We start from the raw sequence: 26,598 nt of genomic DNA, 5'->3' as shown, positions 1-26,598 counted from the left end.
AAATTTAAATTCTGTACTGATTGTGTAAAATTATTAGTAGTCAGTTGCGTGTAACCATGCGCAATATTAGAGTATCGAAAGTATATTTACTTCCAGATTTACATTGCTAACATAACAAGTATAACGTCCTGAATATTTTGTTATTTCAATAGATTTTGTAAGATAATTCTCGACATTGTTGTTTGTAGACGAAATTGAAGCTTTCTAACCGTAACATTCTCTGAGCTAAGCCTATGACAGAAGGACAAAATACTACGATTTGAAGTCCTGAATTCGATTCCCAGCGCGGGAGTTTGTACTCAAAGATATGTATACTTATTTTCACAGAAATATGTTTGCGGTTTAGCGTGTGTTGTGCTCATTTCTGTATTTGTGTCCAAAGGACCCTTGATAAGCTTACTTCTTAATTACAAACACAAACTGTGGCACACTCATAACATGTGGATTACTCAGCTTACCGTAAACAATTTTCTAACACAGGTAGTATATTCGTTTATGCAATTTTTTTCTTGACGTACATTGTACACGTATTTAGATTCATAGATTAGGTAGTTGTGTTGAATAAAATAAAAGAAACAAACAATTTTTAATTTTTAATTGGACATTTTGTCATACGTAGGTACGAATGTAATTTCTCTACTGAAATTTACAATAAAATTAAAACTAAGCAATAAATAGTACGCAGTGCAGGAGACCATAACAGTAGGTATTTACATAAAATTACAATTACATCTAATTACAACATTTGTTTACTTGTTGGTATCAATACTGTTCTTCATTATTAACATATTATTACACATATTCATTCAAGTCATGCGAGTAATTATTTGAAAAACATTTACACAATTTTCAATATGCATTAGGATAAGAATTATTTTATTCCCTAAAACCGTGCTTTATATATGAAAATAATACTTTGGTATTTTCCTAAAATATTATTAATTGAACTAATAAGGTACTTTATCGAATTTCACAACAAAGTGTATGCTTTCTCTTCATTATAAAACGTATTGATTATTCAAAAGAGATATTATTATTCTTTTCTGCGTAAATAAAAATATGAAATGAATGACTCATTTAGATAGTTTCCTAATAACTTAGGCATATTTATGGATTTACATTTCGCTATATTTTATAAATAAAGCATAACTGTTTGTGCATAATAAAATTTATTAGTCGTTCATCTTCTCCGTATTAATTAACAACTTAACATCTAAGTATTTACATTAATTTACAAACAAACTGGAGTATTAGCACTCTAGGATTTCATTTACATAATTATTCGGAACATGGACATCCAAAAGGAATTATTATAATACTTTATGTAAATAAATAAATAATAATGGCTCTAAATCAACGGTCGTGTTTTGTGAGTTGTAAAGGCAAGTCGCTGACGGGCTGCCGGCGGTCGCTGGGGCTGGCCGACAGCGATCTAGCTTTGCTCCTCTGTCTGTCGCTCTCATCGTCGCTCTCATCGTGCACGTTGATCTCCTCGTCGGAGTCTGAGTGCGAGTCGCAGCCGCGAGCAAGCTGTATGGACTGAGCCGCCAACAACGCCGCCGCAGCCGAGTGCGGGACGAGCGCTTTGAACGCGCTATTTTCAAGCGCCGGGTGAGATTTGAACGCACCACCGTCAAAGGTTTGCTGGGATAAGGCCTTCAGGGCATTGCTATCGAACTGAGCTTGATGCGACAGGGCTTTCAGCGCATTCGTGTCTTGATGCGATAGTGCTTTAAAGGCACTATTTTCGCCGCCCATCTGAGGAGTGTGGTATGGGACGCGCGCGGGGGATAAAGAACGTGAACGGGAGCGGGAGGGGGAGTGGGGGAGGCGGTGCGGGGGCGAGCCGCCACCGCGCTTCAGGAGGTTCATGCGCTGGTGGCGTCTCCACTTGGCTCGTCTGTTGGAAAACCAAACCTGTCAGTAACGGTAAATAAACGTGATTAGTATGCTGTTCTGCGTTAACAAATATTCATGAATGTAAATTGGTGTGAAATGATAGCTCTGATTTGATTAAGTCGTCTCCATTTCTGAGAAATGCCATTATTTTTAATATTATTAATTGGCTGTGGGCTTATGAATTTAAATATATCATTAATTTTTATTAGATTCTTTACCTGTACGCGCGCTTCCGATAGAGATGTTTTAGAGGCGAGCCTTTCTCGTGTCGACACACACGGATAGTGAGATTTTTCGAATTCTTTTTCTAACTCTTCCAATTGATCTGGACTAAAGGTCGTGCGATTTCTTCTAAACTTTGGTTGTTCACCGTCGAGAGACCCAGAGTCGTCTCCGTCGACATCTGTTGAAATAAATGTGACTATCAAGGATGGAAAATGGTGCCAGGAATAAACAATGATATATTGTATCTCCAATTTTATATAACATTATTTCAAACTGCTCCCTGACGGTAATAACAATATGTTTATATAACTTGCTCTTTATATCGAGGCTGTTATTACTAACACTGGAATAAGATGTTATTCTATTCACTTAAAGGCATCTGATATGCAAGTGGCAAGTAGTCGCATAAACATACACACTAGATTGGTAAATATTTTCTATCTAAAATGAATAAACCCCTTTGCAACGCGTTGATGTCTTTTCTTTGAAACAATGTAAAATACACACTTTTGACCAGGACCTACTTATTTAAACAAATCTACTATAGGTCTAATAGGTCCTACTCAATAAGTGATTTTTGGAAATATTAGGAAAATGTATGACTTTCACTGTTTTTTTTTGCGTACTTTATTTTCAATATCTTCTGACGAATATGAACACTGAAACTAACCAATAAGTCCTCGACCAGATGACAAGAATCCTTGTTGTACCGCATCGGGGTGAGGAACTCCCGAGGTCGGCGGGACCCCGGGCGGTAAGGGCAGGGTCCCCGGAGGCCAGACCCCGCCGCCGCCCGCCCACGGGAAGGCCCCGTAGGGCGGCGGCGCGGCGTACAGCCCGTAGCCCGCCGCCCTGGCAAACTCCGCAGCCGCCCGTTCAGCCGCCCTGTTCCGTAGGATCCTGTTGATGGATGACACGCTTGGTGCTGTCGCGTTTGTACATACACCTAGAACAAACATTACATTCTGTTTTCTCGTGTAACTTGTATATTTTGGAGATAGATTTTAAAATGTTTTTTGTTGTTTAGTCAATATATGCTAAAAACGCGTAATGCTGATTTGTCAGTTATATTTATTTTGGTCGCAAATGGTCAGGGTCATAAAAGTCATCTTCACTTAAAGTCCGAAAAGAACGAATTCGCAAATAGAAAGACTTTTCTATGTATTATTTTTCATAATATACTCATAGAGTGGACCTGAATCGCATCAGTGAAACTCGATAAAACGATAACCGGCAAAAAAGATCTGATACATTACGTTTTAACATATGAAATCAACACATAATTAGTTAAACCATCATTCAGTACATCTATTTAAAAGCCGTTGAGGAATAGAACAAGTGATTTTTGCATGAAAAAAGGTAAAATACGAGAATAGTTTCCACTCCACCGACCACGTGATCAGCTAATTGCCGTCGGTACAGGCGCAGGCGCAATGAGCGCGCACCAATGCGTTTAAGCTATTCTCGTTTGGCTTCCAGACTCTGCTTCCCGCCAAAGAATATCGGAAAATGTTGCAATACGAGTATCTAAGAGGTTCTGCACTGCTAGAATTTTGTTGCGTCGTTGATTCTAGTAAAATGATTCTCAATTAAATCTATGGTTCTCAACAATAAATGTATGTCACATTTATTGTACTTGTAAGTTTTTAAGTGCCTATGTTTTACTTTTATTCAGTTTATTTAATAAATGAAAATCTCGCCAATATTTAGGCCTAGAATACATTGATAAGTTATTACTCAGTTTTCTGTAAGAATGTTCTTACATAAAATTTCATTAATAACTTATCAATATAATCTAGGCCTAAAGATGTGCGACATTTAATTCGATTCGAACAATCGGAAAACTCTCGGTGTTGACGCCACTACAAGAACATCGAAGAAGCGTTGTTCCGCACCGATCGAAGTTGCTTTACTTATTTCTATTTGTCCCGGTCTTTTGGGGCTTGCACAGCTCTAACATGTAAAGCCTTGTTTGTTATAAAATGTTAATGGCACGATCCAAAGCAAGGCCGCACACCATTTTTATTATTATTGTTATTTCTGGGGAACAGAAGCTTGGAGCCAATGGGAAATGACGGTTTAAACCGATGCGTCATTGGTCGCGTTCGCGTTTTGAAATCGCTCGCCATTATATCGTGCAGTGGCATCGCGTGCCGGCACAGCCTTGGAGAGCCATCCCATGTAATTTTCAGGAAACACTCGTAAGTGCCATAATTTAATCATAGCCCGTCCGCTTGTAATTGTCATTCAATTCGTTGTCGAGCTACTCGCTGACGCTCTTTCGAGTGTTATTTCATAGATACAATTAGCAACTAGTGGACTGCAAATGGATACTCCGGTACTCGCAAGTAGTACCTAGAATTTGTTGTAATCTTGTCGTGAGTTTTATCCCTGTAATTGCAATTAATAAAATTTGCGAAATTTCGACGAATTAAATGTTTCTATGTTGCTGTATCGTTAAGAGTTAAGAATTTTGATGAGATTCGATACACAAATAGACCATGTTCTGAATTGTAACTATAACTTTAATATAATATAAATATATACGGACAAATCACACAGATTGAGTTAGCCCCAAAGTAAGTTCGAGACTTCTGTTATGGGATACTAACTCAACGATACTATATTCTATAACATATACATACGTTAGATAAGCATCCAAGACCCAGATCAATCTTAAAAAGATCATCTTGCATCTAGACCTGACCGGGGATCAAATCCTGGACCTCAGTGTAGCCGTCCGGCATGATCGACTAAACTACAAAGACAGAGTGTCGGAGGTCTTCAGACAGTTTAAGTATAGCTTATGTAGTGGTACTAACTAATTTACTCCTTCACTCAAGTGTAGGTAGCGATTCCGCTCAGTCAGATAATTGGAGTTAGGTATTTAGGTCCTACCTATCTGACAATTATATCAAGGAACAATAATTCGATTTAATTGCTTAATGAACACTCTTTACGTATTTCTGTTAAGAAGTTTTCCTAGATGCTTGTTACAGGAAATTACGTAATGGCGTATAAAAATACATAATCGTGAATTTAATATGAAAGAATAAAACAAATCCACGTGAGCAGTTATTATAAATAAATGGTGCTTAAGTCGCGATTTATTTATAAAGGTTTAATGTGGTCACTGTTGGTAATGAAGCGCTATTGTTAGAAGCCCGGGAACGTCAAACTGGCGCGTCTTATAAAACGGACCTGTTATAATTTACTCAAAACACAAAGCCTTATACAGTATAATGGTAATGATCAGTTGGCGGCTCGGGTCATTGTTAGCACGTCCAAAGTATAAAAAGATGCCCTCCAACACAATTTGTTTGCTTCGTAATCGGCGCATTGAAACGATGCGCGATAGAAACGCCTTCTGTAACAGACTCACCGTCAAAAGCTTGATACGGGTTAGAATACTTCTAATGGTAACCAGTCATCACTTACCAGCGAGATCTTTAATTATATTGGGAGCACCGTTTCGTAAAAAGAAAACAAACCGTTGAAAATCTGTTATCGTTTTGTGGGAGCCCAGCGACGCGTCTCCTAATCTACTTCGTTGTTACTATTCACTCGCAAAAAAACTCCTATGATCTTTAGCAGAACAGTTAAATTGGTTTTTGTTTAGTAACAACAAGTACTTATCAAGCGATTTAATCGACAATGATCAGCATTCGTTTTAGATTCTCTGGCGTTTTATTTTCAATTCGTTTTGACTAAATTGTTAACGACTGCAAAAACTGGATTCGGTGAACTTAAGTACTGTAAGGTTTAAAATTGTAAATGATTATTAGATTAAATACCTGCTGGAGCGAAACTATAAATGGTTTTCGGGAGAAAAAATTGTATACAAACTTGGAGTTTTTTATATCATTTTAATTCAAAATCTTCAGTGAGCTACAGCAATGGTTGGTTTGATTATTTGTTTAGAAAGAGATCATTATCCGACAACAGGTTGCAGGTGGGAATGCGATATCTATAATTGTTCTTTTAATGATTATGGATCGAAGCGGTGCCTACATGCCTAGTCACGGTCATGCAATTTGTCTAAAGTCGTTTAATCATGATTAGTCACAATAGGCTCCGTTTCTATTAAAAGGTTAGAACGTTTTCAATAGAAGAAGCTTGTTATAATCAAGTACTTAAGTTCTTGTGATGATCTTGATTTATTTTTTCTTTTATATGTACTTATCTTGTTCTTGTTTTACTAAAATCAATTTCTGAACAAAATGTTTTCGGTATCATGATTACTAAAAAAGCAAATCAAATTAACATAATTAACCAACTCAGATTAGAAATAAAATAAAATTTGAATCTTATTATTAAAAACAAACAATATTTACCTATATACTGTATTTTTCTGTTTTGCCAAATAATTGGCAAATGAGTCAGGACATAAAGCCGGACATTTTTCCGGGACTTGTTCTCATCATCTCATCACGGGATCTGTTGTCATCATTTTGTCTCAATCGGACTGACGATTTAACTCTTGACCTTAATATGGTTTATATTAACCTGTAGATTGTAGTTATTTCTTAATCCGTTTCTTTAATAAAGATATTTCTATTTCCAACATTTATTTGATACTTGCTATAAAACAGGTTGTATTGATAATGTCGATTTTATGGCAAACGATTTTATGATAATCTGTAATATCATGTATCAAGTGAGATAATCTTCTATCAACTCAAATCGTTCCCATACGAATTGTTATAAAAAGCAAATTGATATAAAAATCTTTATCATCTCGACGTGACATAATGTTGGTACCTCCGTCTAAAAGCGTAGCATGTCTTCGGAGATAAGGCTGCCCGGCGCCGTCTGCGCGTTGCCTAATCTGGTTAATTTATCGATAATTGACGGAAAACCTTTTTGTTTGTATTGCCGGAAAGTAACAGTAATTGTCACGCCTTTGAAGATTTACGCTCGTTTCTAAATTGAGACATTAACAGTCGGATCTCGTGCCTAATGGTTTGGAATGAATTAGTTTGTTTGTTTTACTTATACCGGTTCTTCGATTCGGTTTGTCCTGTCAGGAAATTAAAGAAGTACAGAAAGGTAACTTGTAATTTTTTTGTAACAATTACTGTTGCCTAATTTTTAGGTAAAAAATACAATTCATCTATGAAAGTCGCGTGGTGTATTACAATATTTTCACATGTTTTGTAGCATGTATTCATTATTTATCTCCTTAACAGTATGATAGTAGTAAATAAAATAAAGCATTATTAGAAACCTACTAAAATTAAATAAACTTGATAAATCATTTATAAAATCCTAAAATATTTATGTACTTACACTAACTTATTTCTTGAGTGAAGTATATATCTCAAGTGTGTTTTATTATTTATGATAAGTCTAGATTATTCACAAAAGGTCACACCCGTACAAGTTTTATTCTGTGGTTCCATATAGAATCCAACGGATACCGGACCGGATCGGGTCGCACTAATTAGTTTTAGTTGCTCGTTAAGGTGTGAGCTTCGGAATTTTATTGGCGGACTAAGCAGGTAGTTGTTTGCAATCTAGTCCAATTTAATAAGTCTAAATTTAAATATATGCACAACATTATCATTAGGGAAGTAATGCGGTGTTTCAATCTTGCATATGATTTAATGTTAAAGGGTACACTAATTACGCAAATTACAATGAAAATAGTTATATATATAATATAGAGAAATTACAAAGTCTGTGCGAGATAACTTTTTATATTATGAGATTCACCTGTCTTTAATTGATTTGTAACATCTTATACGATCTCCATAATCCATATTCCTATAAATGTATGCGTCCTGAACATTAAGTGCCGTAGAAATTTTGGAGTGATTGTAAATCATTGTTGTCTTTATCTTATTTTTATGTATTATTTCAAAGAAAATAGTGCACATAGAAAACGGTATTTCATATAAGTACATTAGCTCGGACACTTGAACGTACGGAACTGCATCTCGGCTTGGTGTATCAAAATCACGTCCCGCGAACGATTGGAACCAGTTAACTAGTGAGTGGCGTCACGTCGTCTAAATGAATTATTGTTGGCTTTATGGGGAACATAAAACGATGAGATCGGAGGCAATCAGCCGGCTCCCGCGGCGTGGTGCAAGTAAAAAGGTGCCCGGGCCGCGGGGGGCCGCCGCAACCACCGCACTAAACGCCTACTCTGCGCACACGCTTACTACCCATTTCAATTAGCAATGAATAGATAACGTAACAAAAGAAATGCAATTTCATTACAAATTACCAAGCGCGGAAAATATAACTATCCGCACCGTCTAATCTTAAACGCATCAGCTTTTTACATCCAATCGTAAAGGGTATAAAACAGTCTCGTTCCAATCCACATCTCACCTAAATCTGCAGAAAAAACCATAACGCGGCTACTGGTACCGGCTTTGTGAAAGCAATTACTGTTCCGTACACATTAATTGTTACATGTTTCCAAATTACATTACGTCGATATGGTGACAATAGGCACAAAAAGTGTCGAGAACAAGTTCTACTATGCAGTATATAGAACTGGCGACTAAAGACGAGTCCCAAAATCATGACCGTGACCCTCCGACGAGCAACAGTGTTGGTGCGATGCACTGCTGGGAACCAATTTAATGCTGTAACAAATCAATAAATGTATCGGTTTATTGGAAGCTGTGTGGAGATCGATTTGATTTATTCCAGCCATACAGCCTCGAAGAACGGCACACCTTGTTAGTAAATGTCAAAAAACTTAATTGATCAGGTTCTAGCTTGTGAAAAGTAGTAGAAACCGTTTTTGTGAAAATTAATTCGTGGTTTTGTCTTGACTATTTGTTTTAGACTCTGAAATGTAAATTGCATTTCAGAGTATTTCATACATCACAAATTTAAAGTTAATCCCAAGTATTACTTTGATAACTTTTAAGTTTTACACTTGCTAATACTTTGCTTGTTGTGACTATGATAAATACATTAACATAAATATTTTAGAGGTGAAATATGTGTCTTAATAGGCGTACAAGTTGTGCTGAAACTAGCAGGCTATGACACTATACTTGACTCATACCTCAAAAAGTTACACTAGTAAAAATTATTGTTAAAAATACCTCATCATCATCATTAACTTAGCCACAAAAAGACAGGACTTTTTGTTAAACAATAAATAGTCTCTTTTGATTATACATTTTTCAAAATCGTTTAGCACCTTTAACCATCTTCTAAAAGCTACACGTCATCAGTTTCGCTAATTAATCGGCGCCAGTCAATATCGCTCCAACACTACTTTGAGGCCCGAAGAATGCAATTAATCAAAACGTGGTCAGTAGCTAGAGCCGCCCGTAACGCCTCGTAAACCGATATCGATTTAGTCGATAACTTGCGCAAGCTATTGTCTAAAACTGCCACGTCATCGCTAACAAAGGCGGTAGTGGGTACCTTATTAAAATTTAGTCGGCTTCGATGAGCCGCACTGTTTTGATAACCGCGCCCCCGAAACCTATCGTATCGACAAATGCAACTTGAGTGGATGCCGCGTTTTTGACAGATTCGTATTATGATCATCGTTTGTAAATATTGGGTTAGATTGGATCCGCCGAACGCTCACGTGTTTATTTGAATCAACCTTACAAAAAATTGCTACTCAATTAAAAGTTTTTCTATTTTATAGAATATTTTAAAAAAATATTCGGATGTCGAGAATGTAGTCTGATTGATGGTAAGCATTTATTGTTAAGTATAATATTTATAGGTAAGTACTTGGTATTTATTATATTTTGAATTGAATGTTCTTCATAACCAGAGAATCTGTTATTGAAATTTCATCAAATGCATTTTTTTAGAATTTATTTTATTGAGAATTTAAAAATAGAGAAGTTTACTAAAATTATTACGTTAATTAAACGTCAAATATACGGTAACCATTTAAACTTTAAAAACAAATTGATATCACACAGCTTTTCCATAATGTGCTATAAATTCCAGCAATCATTGAAGTTTCAAGTTAGTTAGTACTATATCGCTACCTCGATACACAATCTACATCGACCAGTTTACAAATTATTCATATTGAAAAATTTTATTTTTTATTCATTACTCTCATTTATGATTTGTCCAAGCATTTTAAGTTTAAATATTTATTTACACATTTTCTATTTTAACAGAACTTATCTAATTTTATTAAAAAAACCTATTGTTATATTTCATGGCACTTGGTCCGAACACAAAAAATGATAATACGAAATATCGTCAGTGACTTTAATAATAGTTCTTTATGAAGTTTAATCAATTTGGCCAGTCTCAATGACCAGCGGAGAATTGAGCACGCGTCTGCATCAAAAGGCTATGCATTGTGCGCGCACTCATTTTGTTATAATTTTCATTAAAATCCTATTACTTATGAAACTCGAGCGTGCACAGTCAAGAAATGAAAGTGTATAGAAGTGACAACTATTATTAATACGTATTGTGTAATTTTCTCCGATATTAGAAGAATAGTTTATGAATATGAAACGAGTGGCTGGAATCCAGTTTGTCTTTCTTCTTTTGTACTTCTTTATTAAATATCATTATAATATTATATTTTTCACTTTTTATTTAAATTATGATTTGTAATTCTCTATCTTCTCGGCGGTTGATTGGATGCCATCTCCATATAGGACAAGTCCACCATTGTATATTTTTAGTTGTGATTAGTATAATGTCAGTTCTAGTTAAGTTTTATATCACAGTTCCAAATCCATTGGACGCTCGCTCGTCAGCAGGTGGTCCGGTCTGGTCAACACGCTTTGATACACCGAAACCATAATCGAATCTAATGGAATTAATCATAACTACATCCCGAGTACATTCAGAATTTCCACTGTCTAAATTGAATCGGGCCTTTCAAGAATGCTACCTTGAAGGAAGACGAAGGCAACCACAGACTAACTGTAAAATTTAAACGGTCGAAATACGCAGAATATAATTTAAATGCATATTTAAATTATATTCTGCGTATTTCGACCGTTTAAATTTTACAGTTAGTCTGTGGTTGCCTATTTACGACAAATATGTGAGCATTTACGCAAAACTACCGTCGTGGGATCGCGTGCAATTTTCGCATACAACAGGCATGAGCGAGCAGCGCGCCAGAGCAATTATTTTAAACACATTTCAACAAATGACGATAATGTCAGCCGACCACGGAGATAAGGGCGAAAAACATAAAAATAAAGCATTCACTGAGCAATTGTTCGACCCTTCGCTCATGGAAGCTCGCACACGCGCAATGGTCACGTTTCTACATTTCCTCACTTATTCGTATTGAGTTATGAAAAGATTTTTTATGTCCATAAAATGAATATACTTGAAAAAGCCAATTAAAATTTAGTTTAGTTGGAATTAAACATTTATATAATTTTATTTTTTGGTGGTTTTCACTGAGTGAAAAAAGTTTTTCTTGTTCACACAATTACCTACCTAAGTACTTCAACAATGGGTGTAAAAAGAATACGTGTGTAAATATATAAAGCCATATTATTATCTATTTATTTACGATCATTATATTAAATACTATCTTTATGGGCCTCTTTCACATCTCAAAAATATATAACTAGTTTAAATATGCTTTCAAAATGCGCAATAAAATCCCTATGACTAAATAAAATATTTATAAGTTGTTTACCGAGCATGCAGTATGAAGTTATAGCGCCCCCTGCGGATTTAATGACAGTGAACCAATTTAACAACTCAGTTTAGCACAGTGTTTCCCATCAAGAATGTTATCGTCCCTAATCCGGTCCCAGTGATATCGTAAACCAGAAGTGGTCTTAAGTGAAACCTGTTTCACAGGCGATCGCACGCACCCTACCGATCTGCAATACTCGCTAGAGAGAACGTGAAAAGCAAAACTGATGCTCATGATAACAACGTGGCACCGCGGTCAATCTTCAACCTTAATGGAAATAAATTAGGTGTTAAAATTAAATCGCTATGGAGATGCAGTTAAGACGTCTTTTGAATGCCTGAGAGTGTTTAACGTCACGCATGGCATGGGCACGAGAGGTGTCGTTGGTGCAATTATTGCAATTGGCTCGTTGGCCTCAGAGCTACAAGTAAGACGCCCATCATGCGGGCCTATGTATGTGTGTCGTGGCCAGATGGCGCAAGTGTAATGCATCATAAATGCGTTAAATTCATTGTTTTTCTAAATTAGTTTTATTAATTAGTTAAATTCATTCAAATCCTTTATTTTTTCCTACTATCACAATGTATTTAACGAAGTTCACATTTTTTCTAACAAAATCAATATTATATGTGTCCAGTTTCACGACTAAGCTAGAGAATTAATGTGGTAGAAATACATTTAAGCAAGGACCAAAATCCAATAATCATCTCAGGTTACGCGGTATCTGCTGCCGCGTAAGCCAGGTGGTCATTTACAAAAACTATTAGACCGTTCGTGGTCGCACTTTAAGGGCTTTACCTTTTAACCCCCAAAATGTATTTGACACTAAATACCCAATGTTCAGTACTCATGAGGCAAATCCTCTAATTGGATCCTATGTAAGCAAAGTGCCCACCTTACTTGACCGACCTTAATGTTATGTCAAACATTTTAGTTAGAATTTAGAAAGTAAAAAGCCTTGCTGAAAAATAGTCACAGAGTCTAGTACTATTTTTATATAACAATCTGCTTTAGTGATTTAATTAAAACTTTGTTGTTTTAATTTTGTTTGATAAGAAGATGAAAAAAATATTTTATGGCACTCATTATAATACTTCGTAGGTACCCCTCGTGAGCTATCTATCATAGCATTGATATTAGTCTATTGTTATATATTGGTCTAAAATATCATAAAGTTCAAGACAAAATTGAAATTTCTATCAAGTCATAACATTTTCCCTTTAGTTCATCTAACAAACAGTAAAAAATATTAGACAAAATTTTTCCAAATTATTCAAAAGCGGCTGTGAGGCCGCACAAAGGGTGCCTGAATTTGAAATTAGTTTTTACTGGGCCGAAGCGTTGTGATGTCATTATTGTTGAAAGATAAAAGAGATCCTATCACGTATGTCGAATAAAAACCTTCGCCATATCTGTTCTGAATACAAATGGAGTGGCACAATCGAAAATATTTATAAACGGATATCATAAAAATTTACAAAATTGCGATATAACGATATCAAAATCAAAATCAATCAAAATCAAATCATTTATTCAGAAATTAGGCCTTCACAGGCACTTTTTCACGTCCTAATCTAAATTAAATTATGTTTACCAAAGCTACAAACTACTAGCATTTCGGAACGACCACTGCTGAGAAGAAATGCCGAAAGAAACTCATTCAAACAGTGTTGGTCCCTATTATGCCAGAAGGGCTTACCATTTTTTAAATATAAATTTATGTATAATATTTTATCAGTAATATAACATGTAAGTACATAATAAAGTACATGGTTAAAAGGTATACTGAAACATATTATGATTGTGATCAAGTGCTGATGAAAGGAAAATATATATACTTATATATATATATGTATAATTTACCAAAAAAAAAAAAAAACTTTTAATAAAAGATCGAGCTGACCAGTTCCCCCGGCAGCACCCGTTCACGAGTTGACGCGTGAGTGACACGATATTTCTGCTTAAGGTGGTATTATTAGGTATACTTACTAACCACGTCTCTAATTTCTCTCTATTAAGGTACTTCTTACTTACGTAATCATTAACGTCAGTCAAGTTCAGCCAAAGGTAATATTTTTTCATTGGACATGGACACCGTATTATTTGATCCATAAAGCAATTAAGCGCAGTGTTTTTTTTTTAATCTAACACCCTTTACCATTTATTGAACAAGTACCTAAGACATGCATTAATATTTATGTAAGTTCGTGGGAATTGTGATATAATATAACATTTGCCTATTCGAAGCCCTATTTCTCGCCTCATGTCTACTTATATGGTATAATGCTACATGCATTATACTGATGATTGTAATGATGTTTTTTAATCATTAAAAGTGTAAGTAAAAAAAATTGTTAAAGTTTAAAATTTCATAGGCTCTCTGCAGGGTGCTCTTTGAATAATTGATCACTTTGACCAATAATTATAAGACCGCCGAAGCAAATTTTCTTAACACTGTGGCCGAACTTATTAAACCTGATTTTGAAAGCTTATATTTTTATTGCGAGTGGTTACACTATTTACGTCACACAATTTTTATATGTAACATTTATTTAACCAATAGAAGTACATCAAAGATGTAATGAAGCACTATAGTAAGAATTGTAATAAATCTTGTAGAATATCATAGCTTCTACATAATATAAAAGTAGGTAAGTAGGACATTTTTCCTAATCTGCATTTCCCCATAATTATAGTCCGGAAGGTAATATTAATTAAATGTATTGAACTAGTTTAGTGATATTTTTAGATTCATCCTAAACAAGCTTCGCGGTCGCGCACGCAACCTAGCTTTGTAACGCGATGCGCGCGCGCACCGGTATTACGCAGCGCGCCCACGATGGCTCATATTCATGTCTATGGTAATATATCAACTTATACACTAATATAAAATATGATAATGAAAAATAATACTAAGTTGGAACATGAAACTAAACTGTGTTTTATTTGAATACAACATGCCTCTCGATAAAACGTTATTTTATTAGTTCCTACGAAAAACTAAATCTGAAATCTAAGTTAAAAAACTTTGCCGTTAAATACCAATAATAGCAGTACAACTATAAAGAACAAATAGCGCACAATCAAATCACCAAGAGGATTTCCTCCATAAATTCCGTATTTTCTCAACATCCTCACGCATGATCGTGTACCAGCCCCTGGCATTCATGTCTCACCTACTATCCATAAACTACGTTTGCTTATAGATAATTGCTTGTTTACCTTCTGAGATGAGTCGCTCGCGGATCTCCCATGCGAAGATCGTCGGGTTTTCTCGCTTGTATTGCTCTATCTTGGAAACAACCGCAGGGGTTGCAACTTTAGGCTTGCTTCCTCCGATCAGACCCGGAGGTCGAAGGGTACCTGTGATGAAAAACATTCACTAAATTTTACTTCACACACAAAAAAGATATACATTTAATTCTGTGTTCAGTCATTGATAATATTGTCCTACATTTTCACGAGATTTTAAAGAGAACAATATATGATTGTGTACAGTATCAATAATTAACCAAAAAAATATAGGTAGCGAACTTGTTGAAACCTTCATTCATTATGGATATTATAAAGGATAATTATAACCGCATTAGGGCTCAAATAAAAATGCCGGCAATAGCGACATGTCGCGATGCCATTGAAGCAGTTTCATTGAGCGCAACGTGAGGCCACGCTAAATGCTTGCCGAGAATCATACTGGCTTCACCGATATGCTATGCTGAAGACATCATAATCCAAAATTGCTTAAAGCTGGATAGCCTAAATTTGGAATCTTCTTTTTTATTTTTTTTATAAATTACATTTTCAATTAATAATGTAGAAATAAAAGAGTTATACATTCGGAATTGTGCTCAGTTTACTTAAATTTTTAAACAGTGTCTTTTGTTTAGTTGATCCTTATCCATATAGAATTATAATTATACTTTATAAAAATACTAGTAACTACATACCTACTTGAATATTATATTTCTAAGTTAATTTGATAAGATGATTTTCTTCTTTGGGAAGGAAAGGAGAAGAATTCTATTCCCTGGGATACTTCGGAAAGTAGATTTTATGCGAGGAAGCTTACCACTCTTAAGCTGATAATGTATTTTTGATGGCGACATTACTAAACAAACGTCGACAACAAACTCACGCATTTAAAATGAACGTGGTTATGTCCAACAAAAAAATTGATAATCGGAGCCAAGCATTAAGAATATTAATGAAAGCTTTAAATTAGTAGTGTTAATTACAAGAACACAGCCTAAATGAATCTTGAGAAACATGACCTGAATTATAATTACCTGTTATTTTGAAAAAGTGCACCATGAAAATCAATTATTCATCATAACTTTCAATCAAGAATAAAGAACATTTATCAGACAAGATAATTTTATGAAATAACTAATAAGAAATATAACGTAATAACCAACTTATAAAATGAATAAAAAATATATTAAATATTTTTTCCGTGAAGACGTACAAGTATATTTTATTCTAAAAGTGTAAAAATAAAAAATTAGTTAAAATACTTTAACAGCCCATCAAAATAGCAGAACTATTTCACCGTCAACTTTTCCGTTAACTTTAAGCGTTAACGCAAAGTAGGCCATTTTGTTAAAACATCAGTGGCGCGCTGGTTAAAATTAACTTCAAATTTGACGGTGCAACTCACCCTAAGAACTCCTAATACTGTATTTGGTTCCGATGACAAGTATAGATAACGAGCTTATATAGTCAATTTAGTTAATTAAAATTCGAGCAACATTTCGTAAACTACAGGAATAATGATAAAAACATTGAATTCCACAGTTCCTAAATCAGTTAGATAAGTGATGGGTGCAAGCACCAAGACAATTAGGTAAAAACGCATTCGTGCGCCATTCCAGCGTGTCTCTCGCTCAGTGTTTTTTCCCTCTCCGCAGCCTCCATACCGATAACACGCTGAATTATTCAACACATTATATTCACATTTTTATCAACGCGATCCTCGGTAAATTCATAAGGGTCTTTATGTCTTGATAAAACTAAAGCTCAGCACCTAAAATGGACAGACAAAAAGTAATGCTCCCAGCTTACATTGCGCGAATTTTGGAACCAAATAGGCAATGTTGCAAAAAGTTAAATTATAAAACTTGAGTCATCTATATTTGGTAAGTTTTTAAAATACTTAATATAAACGTGACTATAAGAAATATTTTTATAAAATATCTTTTCTCTCGTTCAAGGTGTATAATTATGGTATGCACGATTTGTTTTATTCTGACCTTATGTGACATTTTGAAAGAACTGTCTCTGAAATGCTGCATAATTTACTTGCACATTTTGGCCATGCTGGAAAGTAAGACTTAGCTTTTCTCAGGAGATCTCTTTACATTTAAGAAAGTAAAAAAACATCTTTAATCATTACATTAGATTTTGTTCAATAGTTCTGTGCTCAATAGTGCAATGATTAGAAATTTAGACAAATTTAATATTAGTTAGAAAACGACACTGTGACTATTTTTATGGTGCATGTCATCCATAACCAACCATTAGCTTTGCGCACTTACGTGATCGATAAATTGATAGGTAAATTGCAGGAGGCCGGCATACTGATCATTTTGCATTATAATTTTTCGTAATATATAATTAAATCGGCTAGGAACGTAATCGCATGACCGCAGCCAATTACTTGCCTAGTCGAGATGGATCGTGTGAGGCGCAGCTGAAATTGTTGGTAAATGCATATTATTTGCGTGAAACCTGCGCGTGCTCCCGGCGTGTATTGCGCTTAGAAATCATTTCATACTGTAATGCTTACTATAAAAATAAACCGCGAAAGCGCATTTTATACTATTTCAATAAATAACAAAGATATTATTATTTACATATTGCCGCTGTGTCACTTTGACATAAATAATAGAATGCAAATAATTATTAATCATTAAATCTATAAAACAAATAGCATTATTTCATTTGATTTAAAAAATACAAAACCATAAATTAACTTTAGAAGTAAATTTTAAGTACAGTCATATCTTCTCGTGGCTTATCAAAGGTCTCGCGTTATTTGGCTGAAACTAATTGACGTAATTTATTAAAACCGCCAAAGTGTTTCGTTGATCATGGTAATTATTTTCTCGCACATATTATTTGTTCATAATAAATATTATTTAGGTGATCTCATTATAACCCAGATGTGACTTATACTGTAGAGCCGTAATTGTAATTACATTAAGTTGATATAATTTATTTACCAATTTTTTTTATAGCCTCAGCAAAAGCTAAGCCCTATGTACTTTACTAACAGTAAAACTGTAACAGATTAAGTTGGGTGTGAATAAAACAGACTACGAATATATATTCTATGTATTTTTATCGTTATTGTGTTAAACATAATGCTTTTGCGAGAACAGAAATAAACTGCTTAGTAATATTTATTTTTAAATTGGTTCACATTAATATTTCTAGCAATGTCGGGTTCGATCAAAAAGAATGCATAACAACCTTCACATAAAAAATCAATAAGAAATAAAACCAAAGTTATAATGATACCAAACTACACATAATCGAATAACCAAGAAAATCATTAATCATGGCAACACGGTAGTGGCAGTGAGAGTTAATAAGGCACCACAATACGCGCTTAAATCGTCAGTTAATAAATTTCAACACAAACGTCATTTATGAACTCTTAAAAGTCATTACACGGTGCTTCTACAAAGGACAAGATCTTTGTAAACGACACAGAAAGGTTCGGATTCAGTTAATTAAATTTGTATTAAAGTGGGCTTTTATTGGCTGGCGCTAACCGGCAGTGAGGAGTGCACCGTCACGCGCCTAATAGACAAAATCTTTAGCTGAAAGTGATCATAAAATATTAAAAGTAAAGAAAGTTAACTCGATATAAAACAAGTATTTAGACCAAATCGCCCATTTACCAAATGTTATTTAAATCTGGATTAAGAAATCTAAATCTGACAAACGCAAATTTTGAAAAAAAGAATCCCCACATAATCAATCTATATTTTAACTAAAACATTTTTCGGAAGCAGAAAAATTACCAATAGTATTTGTTTATGTCCCACTACTGGGCAAAGGTCTTCGTTTCTAAAAGGCTTCCAAAACTCTTGATTCAATGCGGATTGCCAGCAAAATAGGCTTATAAAAAGAGATATATTAGATATGTATATTATGTAAGTTGATTTCATCCATCTATCTTCTCTGATTAGATTTATCTTCGCAATAAAAATTCTAACAAGTGAGTCAGTCAGCAGAATACTCTTTAATCTTTCTCAGAACTTACGTACAAGACTTAAATTTTCAATAGTAGCATCATATGAACAATATTGAATAATCCAAAAGAGAGCTTAGGAGTGATTTTTTAAAATCATAAGGTAATTTCTATAGAATCGATATTTTGGCATTTAGGCCTAGGCATGGATAGCCTCGATTTAAGGCAACGTTAATGATGGTCGATGTAATGAATGATAGGCTGTATTGAATATCGACGTAGTTCTCGGTTACACTCATATAAGCAATTAAATATTGGTATACAGCAAATTCAAGTGGATATTGCAATATACGTATTGCATGCCATATTACTACAGGAAATTCGTATTTATATTTATACTAGCAAGGTATGTTGATATTAATGATATCTAGTAAAAAAGTAAAAGTAAAAAAGTATTTATTTCGTCTCCATAGGCACAGAAAAATTACAAAAAACATAGAAAATATTGGTGGAGACTGGCGTCTGTTAAAGACTCAAGCCTGTGTAACAGTGCGCCATGCTCTTACAGCTTAGAATTAGAATTAGGTACATACATTTCATTAGTATTACAATTTCTGAAGGATTACAGTTTTAAGGATGATTAGTATGAACTTACGAGCTAAATTATAAAGAGTGACGCATAACTTGTCATTCAGAATGAGGGTTAAAAATTAGTAAAAATTTAAAGATCTACAGTAATGTGTAATATGAAATAAGTCATGTAAACATAAGATACGTACCAACATAAATAAATAACGAATCAGATAAGAGGATGTAGAAGATTTTCCGTTTCGTCGTAATTAAGGGAAAACAAATAATTATGGATAGATTTTTTACAAGAGAAGGTAGAAAGTGTTACCAAAGCTAATTTTGAGTGAGCATTGTTGTATAAAAAGGGTCCGGTAAAACAAGGAAATCTATGTGCGAATTTCGTAGAGAAGAGAGAAGAGGTAGCTACAAGACGGTTACGTAGGTTCGGGTTATGACGAGTATTCCCGTGCTGTTGAGTAATGACCCGCAGGATGTATAGCTGTCGGACAGATAATACTTCACAATATTGGTATAGTTGGAATGTAGGATATAAAAATGGTTTGGAGGTACAGACCTTGAGAAGAGCTCGTTGAGCTCTTTCAAGTTTAATTAATATGGTCTTGCACGCTCCTCCCCAGGAGCTTATACAATATGTAAGTAACGACTGTCCTAAGGCAATATAAGCCATTTTCACGATCTTTGGGTGTGCCACATGTCTTAATTTTTTAAATATATATATTAGTTTGCGAATTCTGCCAGCCATAGCATTAACATGTAATCTAAAGTTTAGATTTTGGTCCAATACAATACCTAGGTATTTCACAGATGCAGAAGGAGTTAGGGGAGTACAAAAACAAGTGTTGTTATGGTCAAAATGTGAGTGAGCAGTAATTGATAGTTTCGCAATAGCATTACGATGGGAGACTAAGTTATATATAGAGAAGTTTATAAGTTGGGTTTTTTGGACATTTAGTGTTAAAAGGTTGTGTAGTAGCCAATTTGAAACAGAGTTTAAGCCAATCTGAGCGTGACGGTATGTATCTTCCCAAGATTTTGCAAAAAATAGTAGTGCAGTGTCATCTGCGTAAGATATGACTTTACAGTGAGAAATATTTAGAGAAAACAGGTCGTTAATATAGACTAAAAATAGTGTGGGGCCCAGGATACTTCCCTGAGGAACTCCATACTGAATGGGAAGGTCAGAGCTTACTTTGTTGTTTATAGACACACATTGAGATCGATCAGTCAAGTAGCTTTCGAAGAGTTTCAGTTGAGTACCTCTTACACCTATAGAATCCAGCTTTTTCAGAAGGTTAGAGATCGAGACGGTATCGAAGGCCTTGGAAAAATCCAAAAACAGGCCTGCGCACTTGTTACCCTTATCAAGATTTCTAACTATAGTGTCAGTCAACTCATTAACAGCGTCGTTTGTAGATCTTCCTGTGCGAAAGCCATATTGGTTAGTGGAGAGGATGGAATGCGCTTCAAGGTAAGATTTGAGCCGGATATTAATGAGGCGCTCTAGAATTTTAGAAAGAGCCGGGAGAATGGATATAGGCCGGTAGTTGCTAGGAAGATCTTTCGCTCCACTTTTATATATGGGGTGGATTACAGCTTTCTTGAAAGCTGACGGAAAGATACCGGAGGATAGGGAGATATTGCAGATGTGGGTGATAAGGGGAGTTAATATTTTTTTGTTACGTTTTATAAATGTTGAAGAGACATCATCCCAGCCAACAGCGCAGTCGTATCTTAAAGAATCTATAATATTTTCTACCTCTTCAGCTGATGTGTCAAGAAGAAGAAGAACTATCTAAGTTCAACAACTTCTCAACCTACCGAAAAAAATTTTAGGAGCTATTTATTTGTGATGCATAAATGTAAGAATAATTATTTCTCAAAACAAAAGCCAAATAGGCTTTACAAATATGTTATAAACATTTAAATTATTATCTTCAATTAATTTTTAAACCATAAAATTTCATAATAAATAATTTCTAGAATGCAGCAGTTTTAAACTGTTGTGAGTATGCCTCGTGTGAATTAATAACTTAATTTCAAACTAAGTATAAAAATTGGAGTAAAGTTGTTTAATATTTTGTTTTTAGTGAAAGAAACAACCATATTTTGTATGCCAAAAATTCTTTGTCAAGAAAAACTGCTACACCCTATTGTATCTACATATAATTCCATAATAACTCTATCGTGCAGAGCGTCTAACAAAATTGTTGCCGTTGACTCGATATTTTATTAAAACACTAAATTATCGCGGAAATCGTACTCTAGCCGGCGTTAAAGTATAATAACATCACCTGCCGTGTTATTACAGAGCGTAATTGATAGATCTGTGCGACAGACTACATACTAATCTAAAAATAACATTCCATCGATAGTAAGAACCATTAAAAATTCAAATTAGCCTACGAGAATTGGAGCAGAAAAAGAAAAAGTCTGTAGTGAAGCAAGAATGTCAACCGTGGTAATTCAATTTTGATTATAGGACCAAAGCCTAAATACGACTTCATTACTCGCCGCGGCCATCCGCGGACAATCTTCTTGACTAGGTATCATTAACCTCTACAAATTTTGGTAATATCCAAATAAAATGGCAGTTTTAATATGAAATTACTCTGTGTCTGAATCCGGTTGTTATCTAGAGTACAAACAGTAGACATAAAACAACAAAAATGAGTTAAAAAGCATGTGCGACATCTATAAAAAATTCATTTAAACTAAAGTACTGTTTGATTTTGTCCCCAATACTACCTTTAACATTTTAATCAAATAATTATTCTTTAATTATATGTACTCACTCCATGAATTGAAATCAATCACAGATATCAATTATAGAGAGACCTAAAATGAAAACTGTCATTCAACAACAACATTTCTTACCTCCCATAGAAATTCAAACACGCTATGCTAAGAAGACAAAAGTAATTTATCCATCAGTTTACTAACCGCCAATTTAATACTCAAACTTGACCATGGCAAGTTATTTATGCGTGCCCATTTCCATGCCGTCAGCTTGGAAATTGTTTAGGCTAGATAATAACATTTGAGCTAAGGTGTACCTATGGTAAACACGTACCTAAGTGGTGGGACATGACGGCCCACGGCGGAACGCAGGCTTCCGTGGGAACGGGCATGTGACGTTACGAAACAACCACGGGCGAAAATTGATTGACAACATTCGCTCATGTATTTCTGTCACTCGTTTTCTAATCACGTTCATAAGTACGAGTTACAGAAATCATGACAGCGCAACTGCAATCGTGTATACTAAATAATATAGGGGTATTATAAATCTAGGTTTTCTGTTGCTATACAAAATAAAGTTATACAAGCAATGATTCATTATTGCAATTGTAAAACGTAGGTCAACCCTATACATAACATGCTACTTTTAGAAACTGATGAGCACACTCAATCATAATGTCAGGCCATATTTAGACCAAACAAAAATGACATAATAAGCCAATTAGTATTATAATATACTAATATTAAACGGTTAAAATAATTCAGAAGGTACAAACCAACAATTTAATCCCGGTATGAAAGAAGTTACACTTATAACTCTTAGTAATATTTGCGTTCAAACGGCGTAAAATTATATAGGATGGTCAGATGAACGCATCAGTGCTTTTGAAATCGTTCGTTCACGAGTCCTGGGCAAACACAAAGTAAGCATGTGTCTAATAACACACCACACAGATCTAATTTTCGAAATCGCCTCGATACAACTAAAGTGTCCTGCACTGTCGCAGTAAACTCACGCTCCGGTTAAAACAAACTATAATATTAAAGCACTAATTAACTCCGACTTCATTGTTTGTCCTCACGGACGGACATACAAATTACAAGCCACTTAAAATTACTCCCTACTGAAATAATTCTTCGTCTGCCTTTTGACAAATTGGCTCCACAACAAAGAAAAGGTTTATGAAAGGATGCGCATTATGCATTTCGATATCCTTTATGGTTTTATTCGCAGCGAACACTTAATTAAATATTGTACGAGTATAAATACAGCCGTGATAATTGTAAAGGAAACGGTGAAATAAAGGGTTGTGGTTTTGAAGAATCACCGATGAGAGATAGTTCTCACATCAGACTGAGCGAATGCTCGCGGCGGCGGCCGGCGCAGGCGCATCCCGCCGCAGTGCAGTGGCTTATAATTAACACGCAGCAAGTTTTATGAATCGATTAGGATCTAAGCTTTCGTCAATAGCAGCTTTCGTCGCTCGATATCTTATCATTGATTAATAGCGATTGAGATTTCTGCGCTGACCGTGTTATTAGCGCGCAGATAAATACCAACCGTGCTCAAGCCTCTTTAGACAAATTACCTAGTTGTCAATATATGCTCGCGTATAATTTATGCATCCGATAATCGGCAATGAAAGAAATAAAATTTGTTTATTTGCCATTTACAGAGCACAAAAACCATTACGAAAAAAGGCAATCTGTACGCAAAAGCTGCTGCATATGATTAAATTTGAGAATTATAGTAGCTTTTCCGATAAGAAAAATGATAAAATATAATGTCGTACATAAGTACTACATTCGGTATGAAGTTATATAAATAATATACCGAAAAAACGAACAATTGCTTATAATACGCTTCTTAAAACCAAGTTATAATTATCCAAATATTTATTTGTCTAGACAATTTATTGAACTCAAATGTGCAAGTTAAATTAGAGAAGCGTAATTTATCAATGGCATAAATTTAACTGTAAAAGGAAATTGTTCGTTTTAGGTCAACTGCGCAAGTTACGTACGGCGGCCATATTGATCATTCAGAGCAATTACTGCAAATAACTTAGTTCCCGGCAGGCGCTGCCGTGTATATAAATCAATACAACACACAAGAGTGCCCACCTACTGCTCTATAAATAATATATACGCTAATTACAGAGTAAATGATACCCACTAGGCACTGTAAGCAGAAGTTCACTTATCAATTATCCTAAGACGGTAATTTCTAACTTTTTCATTTTACACACACAAGTTTCAACTATAATAAAAGAAAATAAAGAACATATTCCTATTGTGAGTATTGTGCATTATAATGGAAAATAAAATATTATATGAAACGATGTTATGCCATAGAATTGAAATAAGGCCTGTCAACAATTACGTATGCATATCCTACTAATGTTACGCGAAAGTTTGGATGTTTGTGCATAAATCACGAAAATTCTACTGGAATGATTTCGGTGCAATTTCGTTTTACTTATTAAACCAAAATTCACACGGGAGCCAAGTCCCGGAGTGCAGCTAGCACTTCATAAATGCAATACCAAAGGTAGTTATCGATAATTACAGCTCTCACTGTGAACCAAATATTGAGCTCATAACTTACTGCAATTAAATGATTATTTCACCAATGCGTCGATTATTATGATACCCTTAAAATGGATATCAATACAAAAAATATGAAGTTTTAATAAGTCCAGATCGTTTAAAATAATTGAACGCGCCTAACTGAATTAAATAAAATTATCTGCCGTATAAAATTTTCTTTTTACATATAAGCCTCCATTGTTCATATACAAAGCCATGTGGGATATCGTGATTGAATTTTTCGCTAGGGGCGCTGGTGTCTAGAGTAAGGTCCAAGACCGTTTATGTTGTGTGTATGTGAGCAGGTTTTTAAAGGTCAGCCATAGTGTCAAGATCTTACTAGCCGGTAACGACAAATAAAGAATGAAGAAACAATAGCCTTCATTCCATTTTACAGGCTGACTTGACCAAGGACAAGACTTGCTTACCAAGCAGTTTGGTAACAGCACCTTGCTGAGATAGCACGTGGTGGGCGATGTCGTAGTGCCTCAGGCCAAACCGGGAGAGCTCCAGCAGCCTTTGTTGTGATAGCAGGGATGAGAGTGGGTGTGACGCCGCGCCGGGGTAGAGGGGGGTGCCGCTGCCGCCGCCAGCACCGCCCCCGGACGATGACGGCGATACAGGCACTGAAAATTAAAAAATAGATATGATCATGTTTATTTTCTAGATAAACTGAATGTGGGTACTAAACTTTACGGTCCTGAAGCATGAGGTCCCGCCCTAGAATAGAACTACTCAATATGCCCCCTTAGATATTATACGAGGCGACTAAAAGATCTTATAAGCTATCAGGCAACAATTACATTCTCAAGAAGGGATAACGTCTGGCAGGCACATATAAAATCACGGCCCAGTATATTTTATATGCTGAACCCTGGCTACACATCTTTACAGCTCCCAATGTAACCAGGAACGCGCAAGGAGCGAAATAAAGTGATTCATGGGTTCTGTAAATACGAAATTATTTTACCTATTGAAACAAGAAATATTTCAGTTATAACTATACCAAGTAATATGAAATCAGGAAAATGTTTTCCTCGCACATACAACACTAATAAGTCTATATTTTCCTCGTTGTGAATTGCTAGCTTAGCGGCTTGTATGAATCCGTTTTATTGATTACAAATCAAGAAAATTCTGAAATAACTGAACCACTATTAATTTTTTTGAGCATTTCCAATGAAGTAAGTCAGCCACGCAAAAATATAGAGTTATACTAGAAGTAACAAAATGTCAAGAAATAAGAGTTCCAGATCTCAAAATACAATCATTATCAAAAACTGGATTTAAATGAAGCCATCATGGGATCAACAAATGAGAGTGGATTTGAGACGAAGACGTCGTATTGTTGTGACAAAGGTGGCAGTGTAAACTTTTTACATTTCTTTAATGACTTGTAGCCTCTAGGAAAGCAATCTGGCATTCCTATTTACTTGGATTTTGTTAATCTGTATTCATGCGTTTTTTTAAAAGGTCACAAGAGCCATAGAATTCAATTTTTTTGTAATTCGATGGAATAATGGCACTTTAAATAGAAAAAATAATGACACTATTTTAGGTTGTTATTTAATACCTAAGTAATAAGGAATAAATTATCAGACACTAACACAACAATAGGTAATAAAAATACTATTTTGCAATTAAATATTTACATATTGGCAACCATTGACTAAAATTACAAGCTAAACTTGTTCCACACCGTTCAATAGAATTCCAACTATCATTTTCC

The 26,598-nt window shown here is 34.9% G+C and overlaps 1 protein-coding gene across 2 annotated transcripts in view; it reads right to left on the bottom strand.

Moving 5' to 3' along the window:
• Positions 1-593: 593 nt before the first annotated feature.
• Positions 594-26,598, bottom strand: part of LOC128669472 (paired box protein Pax-6-like) — a 35,444-nt gene continuing 9,439 nt past the window's right edge. The window contains exons 2-6 of one of the 2 annotated variants that reach the window (XM_053744332.2): positions 25,319-25,495; positions 14,975-15,115; positions 2,795-3,070; positions 2,118-2,302; positions 594-1,917 (exon numbers count right to left, since the gene is read on the bottom strand). In XM_053744332.2, coding sequence (XP_053600307.1) covers positions 1,354-1,917; positions 2,118-2,302; positions 2,795-3,070; positions 14,975-15,115; positions 25,319-25,495 — 1,343 coding nt within the window. In that variant the 3' untranslated portion in view covers positions 594-1,353. Of the gene's footprint in view, positions 1,918-2,117; positions 2,303-2,794; positions 3,071-14,974; positions 15,116-25,297; positions 25,496-26,598 lie in introns of both variants that reach the window. The other variant, XM_053744331.2, reaches the window with a different exon arrangement.

This window comes from Plodia interpunctella, chromosome 4 (assembly GCF_027563975.2).
Source record: "Plodia interpunctella isolate USDA-ARS_2022_Savannah chromosome 4, ilPloInte3.2, whole genome shotgun sequence".
Taxonomy (NCBI): domain Eukaryota; kingdom Metazoa; phylum Arthropoda; class Insecta; order Lepidoptera; family Pyralidae; genus Plodia; species Plodia interpunctella.
The sequence above is the reverse complement of the archived record's forward strand: the minus strand, read 5'-3'. Positions and strand labels throughout refer to the sequence as shown.